The following is a 10024-nucleotide window of genomic DNA, read 5'->3' as shown; positions in this document are numbered from 1 at the left end:
ATGGTAAAGTATTACCCAATACCTGGAATGTTTCATCCCTAAAGAAGTTCTATAGTTAAGAATCAGGGATAGGCTAGTACTCTTTTTCCTACTACCAAGTTTTTGTCCCAAAGGGTTTTACTTGGAGAGGTTTTAACGAGGCTAGCCTACCTGAGAATTTGTATTTAAAGAAATACGAATTTATAATCAAAACTATCTCATTCTATTCAATTATGCTATTTATATTTTTCATTACTATCAATTATCAATATAGCTCGAAAAATGGCAATCCTCGCCTAAATTTACTACCTACCACTACTCGGCAGTATTCTAAAACAAAAATGAAATATCCTCAGAATCATTTCCTATCAATCAACAAAAAACTTTTTCCTAAAAGGAAAGTACTCACATCCAATAACGTTCAAACTGATACCACAATTCAAAAACAAACATCAAAATTGAAATAGCTATCCATTACAAAATAAAACAACAAAATATCCAACATAATAACAAACTACACATTATCTGCCTGATCTTCAACATCACCATCATCTTCGACCATCTTACCATCACAAACGACTTTTTCAGGGTCCATCCCGGACAGATCAACTTCTGGTGCCAAAAATTTCGCCTGTAACAACACCCTTTCAAACCCCTCAACAAAAGAATCCAGAATTTCATCAGCTTTTTTCTTCTCCACATTCTTTAATTCAGCAGTTACCTCAATTAGACGAGATTGTACACTCGCCAAATCACTTTCTTTTTTCTTCAAATCCTCCACATCCCGAGCATAACTATCTTTTGTCTCCTTCAATAACTTCTCGGCCTCGGTTAACCATGCCTGAAGCTCGGCAGCAGCACTTTTACTCTTAACCAACTCTTCCTTCAGAACAGAAACCTCTCCTCTTTCCGCAGCAACTCCCTTATACTTCAACTCTTGGCTACGCCCAAGACTCGCAAGGCGTAAACCAACAACCTAGACAAATAAAACAACAAATAAAACAAACAAGATCGCCCATTACCTGCATATACTGACCAATCGCGATATCTCCAACCTCCTTTGCGAGCGAAACATCAGCCGACGATTGACAATACTCGTCCACCACAGTCATATAGGGATACTCTTTTCCCCACACAGAAAATCCCTCACTTTGTTCAAAAATTTCATGAAGCCTTTTTTGATTGCCCATAAAAGCCTGTATTTCCTCAAGAGGAACCCCTAATGACTTTTCATCAGAATCATCGGACAAGTAAACAAGATTGGACTTCCTCTTCTTTTTTGCAATCACTTTCCTCCGGCCTTGACGAGGCTGAGTAACTTCGCCAGTCCCAGCAATTTTCTCAGCATTAGAAGATGAAACCTCCTTCTCTAAATTCTTATTTTTGAAACGTGTCCTCAGGGACGCAACTGAAACACCAGGATATTTACCCCCTGCAAAACACAAGGAACATCAGATATCTGAAGAGAAAAGTTAATACATCAGAAACAACCCTATAACTCACCTAAATATTTTAAAACAGCATCTTTATCCTCCTCCCACTTCAGAAGCTCATACATTGAAATTAGGTCTTCCCGACCGATGTTTTCAACAAGAAACTCAATCAAACAAACGTTTCTCGGAGAAATAACTTCTGGTCCGAGTATATTCTGAGATTCCGAGCACCAATACAATGGGAACTTCTCAGCCAGATTTTCATCTATGAAAAAAGGAAAATCTTTTTCCAGGCCCCTAACTTTGAAATACATCTCTTTAAAGTCTTTGAAAGAAGATTTATACAACCTGAAAATGTCAAATCCAAGGGTGCTGTTGAAATTTATCCAACCACCTTTCCACACCCCCTTGGCTTGAAATAGTGAGAAGAACAGGTCAACAGACGGCACCTTCTCCAGAAATTCCATCAGAATTTCAAAAGAACGAAGGAAGGCCCACCCATTTGGATGAAGCTACGATGGAGCACAGTTTAACTATTTCAAAACCTGACACTCAGAATCTGTAAACGGTAACCTAACTCTCAGCTCTTCGAGAACACAGTTGTGCATGTAGAAAAATTCAAAGCCCCTACCACGGTGATAAACCCTATCATTAACACTACATGGCAATAACTCAATCCCCACTCCAGAATTCTGCCTCACTACCTTACTCATATCCACTTCCTTCACAACAGCCCCATCACAAAATAAAGACACCCGAGACCTCACATCATCCCCAACCTAGTCATAAGACCAATCTATTTTATCTTTCTTCTCCTTCTCAAACACCATCAAAAACAGTAAAACAAACATGCAACCAGGAAATACAAAGAGACGAGGGAAGAAAGAAATCACAAGCACATAGCCATACCTCTCTTGCTCATTCTTCACAGAGAAGGAGAAAACCAAAACGCCCAAATTCCAATCAGTAGAAGTAATTAATCAAAAACAAAAATGTTCCAAATATCACCCCTGCCTTAGTCACATCAAACGACGAACGACACATTGGAAACTAACACAACATTAATGAAGCCACCACTCATTCTCTCTCCTCAATAACAAATGGGCACGATGTCCAATATGGCACAATACAAAGTTCATTTAATGAAGTACGTTGAACTGGAGGCTCACTCAGGAATCCACTTAACCGACTTATAACTCATCACAAAAGCTCAACCTGCTTCATTAAAAAACTTTCCTCAGGCTAAGTTTGGGGGCTGTGATATGGTCATCATTAATACAAGCTATAACTCGGCCTCATAACCGTTATTGGCAGGCACCATAACTCGTCATTATCTGTTACTGCTCGGATTTTATGAGCTATAACTCGGTAACATCAATATTCTCATCATAACCAACATCTCAAACGGCATGACAAGAAACCAACAACTTATTACTAAGAATGTAACGGACGAAGAACTCTCCATATAAAGGAAGGTAAAGCATCTCTTTAGATTTAAGTTTTTAACTTGATATTATACTGACTTAAGCATCGGAGTGCCTTTGCAGGTACACTCCCCCCTTTCTCATTGCTCACACTCTCACATAACACGGAGAAAAGCTCGGATTCAAGAGTTGGACATCGGCCTCCGAGTATATCGCTCGGTGGATATTGGGTAGTTAAATCAAAACTATTTCACAGGCAAGATCAGTTAGTCTTAATTAAAATTTAGTAGTGATTAAGAAGTATTAACTTGTATATAGTTAATATAGTCTTTCTTTTTTAAGTTGATTAATAAATAGAGATGGGCTAAATTTGATTTGAGCTTACGGGATCTTAATCTTGATTTGAACTTTTGGGTAGTAAATGAAGTAGGTGATTAATTTATTGAATTGGTGTCTGTAATTAATTTAATTATAGTAAAAATTTTACTATGATTTATAGTGAAAATTAGATGTAAGTCTTGTTACACTTAGAAACTAAATAAGAATATATGGTTATGTCAATTTTTCTTTTCTTATTTGTTGTGTCTAATTCAATAGCAAACAAAATGAAAAAATCTCATGTATAATTCTATTCCGCTATACTTAAAGTAAGAGTGTAAAAAATTTAAAGTAATTTTAATTAACTCTTTTTTAAAGCCCAGTAAACTCATAAGGTGTGACTTGTGAAAAGAAATTTTGTGGAGAATGTATTGAGAAAACTTGGAAGGGCTACAAGTTTTCGGAGAGAAAAGAGAGCTTTTTACGAAAAAAAAATTTTCGAAAGTAAACTAATTGATTAAAGTGATGGAGTGATATTAGTAATTAAGAGTAATTTTAAATGAGCTAAAAACTTATTTGGAGCACAAAGAAAAATTCAAAGGCAATTTTGTAAAATTTTACTAAAAAAAAATTCTCAAAAGTCACCAAAACTTAAATACTTAGAGCGAAATTGAAAATTTGACAAAACTCTTTTAACAAAAAAATAAATGCGAAATTTGGAGTGTGGTTACGGATAAGACCCACCCCTCCTCCCAAAAAACCAACTTGACTACTAAAAAACTACCTAGTCTAATAATAAAAAAAGCCCAATAAAAAGGTCCTTAAGTCAAGTTGAAGTGCACGCAAGGGTGCAAGACTTTGGTCTAATGGTTATCATATATGTCTTGTAATAAGTGCATTCAGATTTAGCTGTGAACGTGTATCAATATGGCCAAAATTTCGATCCGATCCGCACTAAAGTCATCAGATCACATCCAATATTCACAACTTTTAAGTTTGGATTTGATCCGATCTGTATATTTGCAGATCAGATCGGATTTTAGATATATCTGCAAAATATATAAATATTTTAGAAAGTTTATTTTTATTAAAAAATATCAATAAAATACTATTTTTCTACTTTTTTTTACATGTTTACTCTTAAAATATTAATAAACATATTTTTTTTAAATGATAAAAATAAAATAATATAACATATGTGATAATTATTACTTGAAATAAAATATAAAAAATATTTACTTATTTATTTATTTATTTATTTTTGTTGTTCTGCGAATATACGAATACATACATAAAATCTGCAATCCAATTTTATTAGTGTGCGGATTGAATCAATATTCACAATTTTTGGATCAAATTTAAATAAATCGAATCCAATTCATAAATACTCCTATCCGGATTCAATACTTTGCTAGGCATAATAAATAAAATCCTTAAATATTGTGTATAGAAGCATAATGTGATAAATTTATAATACTTAAAATGAGAAACTATTCAATTTATTTAACCTAAAAAAGTACATAATATAATAGAATCCAATCTCTTTAAATGCTCCAACAATTGAGAAATCTCGTATTTTAAGGATTAAAGTATCCCTTCATAAAAAAAGATCCCGAAACGTTCGCTAAAAATATATAATGATCAAATATGATAGTCATTAACTAATTAAGTTAGTACCTCTAGTCATTATTTCAGTAATGGCGCCAAAGTGACCAAACTATATAAAAGAAATCAACCATAAAAAAAGATAAGTGATATACATTAAATATACCAATACTATTTATAAATTTAATTATCAGAATATATTTACAGATTGACAATCTGATTTGTAATTGGACGAAATAAAATACTACAGTTTCTTCACATAGATAAATATATAAATACAAGTTTATTGATTAAATATGGTGGATAGTTTTGTATTCACACCAGTTTAGAAAAGAAACTTTTCTTTCATCAAAGAAAGCAAGAAACTATCAAGCAATGAGAAAGTAGGTGAGAATAGATAGAAAAAATAAAGCTGCCCTCAAGCAACGCTCCTTTATTTTCCTTTTCCTTTTCCTTTTCCTTTTGAAGCTTTGCTTACTATTTCCTCTTGAGTGGATTAAGAATAAGTGAACAACACAACCAATTGAATTCCAGTTCCTGAAAAAACACGTGGCGAAAGAAGAGCTAAACGTCTATGACACACCATAGACCTCCATTTCACATTTTCACCGAAGTAAGAAAACTCAAGAATTACGCGCCACGCCAGAATGGATTGCACCCACCAACCAACCAACAAGGGTCCCTCCCGCGCTTTCCAATTATCACCCTTTTCCAGTTTTCCAAAAGCGCTTTTGTTTTTTCTTTTTTTCCTTCTAACTTGCCTCGTTAAACGACGTCGTTGCCATTGCAATGCAAATTCTTCGCCACCCTCATTTCTCACAGTCGCACTCCCCCTTTGCATAATCATCTTCCCAAACTTCTCATCTCATCGCCGTTACATCAAAAGATCCACACTAACACGATCAACCCTCCCAAAACGACGTCGCATCTCATCAAAACTCGTCTAGACTCATAGCAACGCTTTCTACACGCTAAACGGCGTCGTCACCATTGCAATGCTTATTCATTTCATCAATATCCTTTTCTCCTTAATTATCCTATAATCCCTTTTATCTTTGACATCCTCATCGCTGATTCCTCACGATAAAACGACACCGTTGCCATTGTGATTGTTATTTCCATCGTCGTTTTTGACATTCTCGTTCAATCATCAATTTCTTTGTGTGTGGGGATTCGTTTGAGCGCATTGCAAACGACGTCGTCTCTCGGTCTCCGTTTCGTCGCCGCAATGCCGTTCACGCGCTGCAACAGCCAGATTCCAGTGCCTCCGCCGTCGCCGATCCCAACTGCCAACGGCTCCCGCTCTGCCGCGAACGCGACCTTCAGCGAGTTCCTAGAGAAGACGCTACAGCTACCGGAGCTTATACTTCCGGAACCTCACTTCCCTCCGGCGCCGGCAGAGATCGACCTCCGTTCGCTGCCAATGTCTTCCGCGGACCTCGTGATTCGATCCTCCAGGGAGTTCGGCGCGTTTCGGATCCGGTGCCACGGGATCCCCGCCAACGACCTCGGAACAGTGGTGGACGAAGCGGAGCAGGTCTTCAAAGACTCGCGAAACGCCGTCGTCCAGCGCATAGGGTGCGGCGGAGAAATGATTCCTTTCGTTCGGTCTCGCAAAGGAGTAATGGAATTCACCGCAAACAAGATTCTTGGGAACCAAGCGCATCGAAGCTTCTGGTATACACACAAGCGATTCTCTCTTTCGTTCTGTTTCTGAATTTTCTCCTCTTTTTTTTTTATATCTAAATCGTCTTATTTTTTAGTAAAAATTTTATTTTATTATTACTATTATTATTATCGTTTTGCATTTCAATGGCATTCTTTAGTTCACGTAAACTCATATAAGTGTTCATGTTCTCCTTGCTTTAACTATGATAAATAACAACAGTTTGGTGAGAGAGAAATTAATTATGTTGCATCAACAACTAATCTCATTAGTTGAATAAAAGATGTATAGTAAAATAAGTGAAAGTAGAACACTACTTCTGGCTCTGTGCCTATTATTCTCCAGCACCACCTTTGTATGCAGAATATCATAACAGGTGATTACTTAAATGCTTCATAGGAGAAATCTTTTTGAGATTTAAAATAATACAAAAAAAAAGAGAAAGTATAAGGAACTAACTGCTAACATTAGCCAAATTTAGTGTTTAGGTTTATAATTTAGAATTTAGGATTAAGGGTACATGACTTAGAATCTAAAATTTAAGATAAACAAACTAATTTTAAAAAAGTTAGTTGATGTTGGTTGAAAAATATTGGTTGCCTAGCATTGCTCTAAAGACAAAGAATGAATGGAGATCAATGACATTGTCTAATGGTGCAATTGACTGCACCAAAAAATCTTATCTGCTTTCAACAGATTGCCTATGAATTCCTCTTGAGCCCAGCTGATAATCTGTTGTTGACTGAACGTTGGACTTACTTCGAGGTTTAGGCTCACTGATATAGTGATACTCTTCTTCGGGCCTAGAAGAGAATACACAAATAGTTAACTACATTGTCATGCACAGGTGTTTTTTGACTTGGTTACTACACACTTTCTCTATAACATGCAAGTGAGATGAGAAACAAATATTTGAAACAAAGTATACAAATACTAAATTCTGACTAGGTGGGTCTGACTGATATACAAATTGTAGAGAGTGAAAAACCTCATGTTGAGCTAGGTCATCATATTGACTAAATTGTTTAAATTCCTAATAATAAAGTGTAAATGTCGCTGACAAAGAAAACAAAATAACAGTATTATATTACACATCGATCTTCAATCAAGATGTCTAAACAATATTAAATTTCATTGTCATGTGTTCCTAAATGTTGACAAAACGAGATGCTAAGTACTAAGTTTACTATTTTGTACAGGGTTCATATGGGGAACGTTGCAAGTAGATTGGATAGCATAGTGGAGCAAGTGACCCTTGCTCTACAACAGGACAAATCTCAAGAAGATTTTAAGGAACGTATTCTAGAGACAGAGTCAGTGATTTCCCTGTGCAGGTATCCGCACGACAAGGCCCCAAAACAAAACAGTGCCGTGTCTGCTGGGAAGAGGGAAACATGTGACTATGCTTTGCGATTCTACCTTCCCATGGAGCACTGTATATTTTACGTCCAAACAGAAAGAGGTCCCCTATCATTTGATGCAGGTCGAGAGCATATAGTTGTCATCGTTGGCAAACAACTGCAGGTAATTAATCTTTATCCGTTATTTCAATATTTTTTCATAAAAGTTTTTTTGGTGCTGTGTTTGAATTTCATTGATGCATATATTGGTCTTGTTATAGGTAGAGCTTAAATTCGATGGACCTTAGTCTTACTTGTAGAAGTTAGGTTTTTCTAAGAGAAATATCTCAATCCTTGGACATGGAATGTAACATATCCAAAATGAGTTTCGTACATTTACAAAAAAAATATGTCTCAATTCAGTGTAAGGGATTAAAATAACTACATATAACACAATTCTTTCCATAATGATAGTTGTAGCTGGATTGTAAGCGTCACTTTGTTGGCAACTATGGCTAGAACAAGTCTACACAATTGCAACAGTACACTCTTTTTTATTAAAGATTTGATAAAAAAGAATTAGATGAGGATACAATCCTGGATATTCTTGCCTACAAATTCGTTGGTTTTGTTTTATTAATGTCACTCTTAGAACTTTATGAGCTTAAGATCTTAGCCTATAGTGCCTATAATTAAAGCGATCTTTTATACTTTATGGTTATGAAAAACTATAAAAATAATAAAGTTGCACAATTATAAACAGTTATAACTTCTGGCTGAGATAAATAATTAATCCAACAAAATATGACAAAATTTGAAAGGGTAGAAAGAATTTACGAGTCTCAAAAACTTTGAAGTGTTTTCATCTCATTCTTTATTTTGTTTTGCTTTTTCTTTTATTTTGTTTGTTTGTTACGGTCTAAACTTTCTTCACAATTGGGGTGTGTTAATACTGTTTTCTTTCTTAAAAAGAAAACTTTGGCAAGCAATTTCTGACAATTTTCTCACTAATGCGTATTCTCGTTAGTCATTACCGAATGGATTACGGTATGGATTGGTGACTATAAAACTCGCCTAGAACTAGATATGAAGGGAACGTCTCATAAATGTATGGACTATGTATAGTACACTGTATGACTGTATATGCTAATATCCGAGATGAGTATCGAAATATTTATGCTTCATATGAATTAGATATTAGATATATTGTAGAAGAGGTGTCATTCACTCATTTGTATTTACTTTTGTCTCATATATAGAGCCAAAATACATCTTTCCATAACACTAACATGATAATTACGTGAAGTTACCAAATTCAATGTCTCCCTTTGATGTCCACGTACCAAACATGATATGTTGTTTTATTTGATCTAACTGAGCCACAGAGTATGTGATATATGTAATATATTATTAGCAGACACTAACAAAAAATTTCACTTTATGAATAAATATAGGAGTGGAGCAACGGTGTATTCAAATGTGTTCCTGCTGCGGAAATGATCTTCATGCCGAGTTTCCATAGTAGTTCAGCCTCTTTCTCCATAGAGCTTACTTGCTCGCTCTCTTCAAATCAAAGCTTAAACTCTTCTAACAAGAATCTCAAGATGATCTCCTTAACTGATCAAATCCTTTTTATTTTTCTCCTTGCATTTCTATACAGATTCATCTGTTTCATTTATTCTTGATCCTCAAGAACATGGTGCACCATTTTGTTTTCTTTGGATGTTTTTTCACGTGGCCATATGATGTTGCTCTTACCCAGTAACATCAATTTTCATTCGAGCCCTTTTTTATGTCTAATTTATTTACAGAAGAAGCCATTATGATGTACAGTAGTTTGAGTGTAAAGGTTGTGAGTTTGGGTTAGAATACCAGTTATGCGATGTTGTTAACTTGATTGAGAGTTGAAAATAGCTAAATGTGTTGTATACATACATCTTCCCGTATTGGATATTACTCAATATTCATAAACAACACTGTTTTGCATATTGACTATCTGATTTTCTTTTTATCGGAAATACTGACAAGAATTGATGAATCCTTGTTTGCATTATCTATATATCTCTAGAGTTAATTCTCGTGCCTTGTATGGAACTGTTTATATTGTTAATTAATTTGTCTATTTCGTTGGATTTTTTATTTAAATAAATTAAAAAATGTTTTATATATTGAAATAAATAATTCTAAAATTAATTACAAAAATACGTAGCATGTCTTGTCTCGTTTGCACAAATAAGTTTATATATATTTTGTTTACAC

At 34.9% G+C, this 10024-nt stretch overlaps 1 protein-coding gene across 1 annotated transcript; it reads left to right on the top strand.

The window, feature by feature from the left end:
* Positions 1-5534: 5534 nt before the first annotated feature.
* Positions 5535-9803, top strand: LOC107485241 (uncharacterized). Its single transcript, XM_016105756.3, has 3 exons — positions 5535-6436; positions 7625-7949; positions 9220-9803. Exons 1-3 carry the CDS (start codon positions 5988-5990, stop codon positions 9448-9450), a joined length of 1005 nt encoding a protein of 334 aa, XP_015961242.1. The 5' UTR covers positions 5535-5987; the 3' UTR covers positions 9451-9803.
* The last annotated feature ends 221 nt before the right edge of the window (positions 9804-10024 follow it).

The sequence above is a fragment of the Arachis duranensis genome, chromosome 4 (assembly GCF_000817695.3).
Source record: "Arachis duranensis cultivar V14167 chromosome 4, aradu.V14167.gnm2.J7QH, whole genome shotgun sequence".
NCBI lineage: Eukaryota > Viridiplantae > Streptophyta > Magnoliopsida > Fabales > Fabaceae > Arachis > Arachis duranensis.
This window is presented reverse-complemented; position numbering and strand designations above follow the sequence as displayed.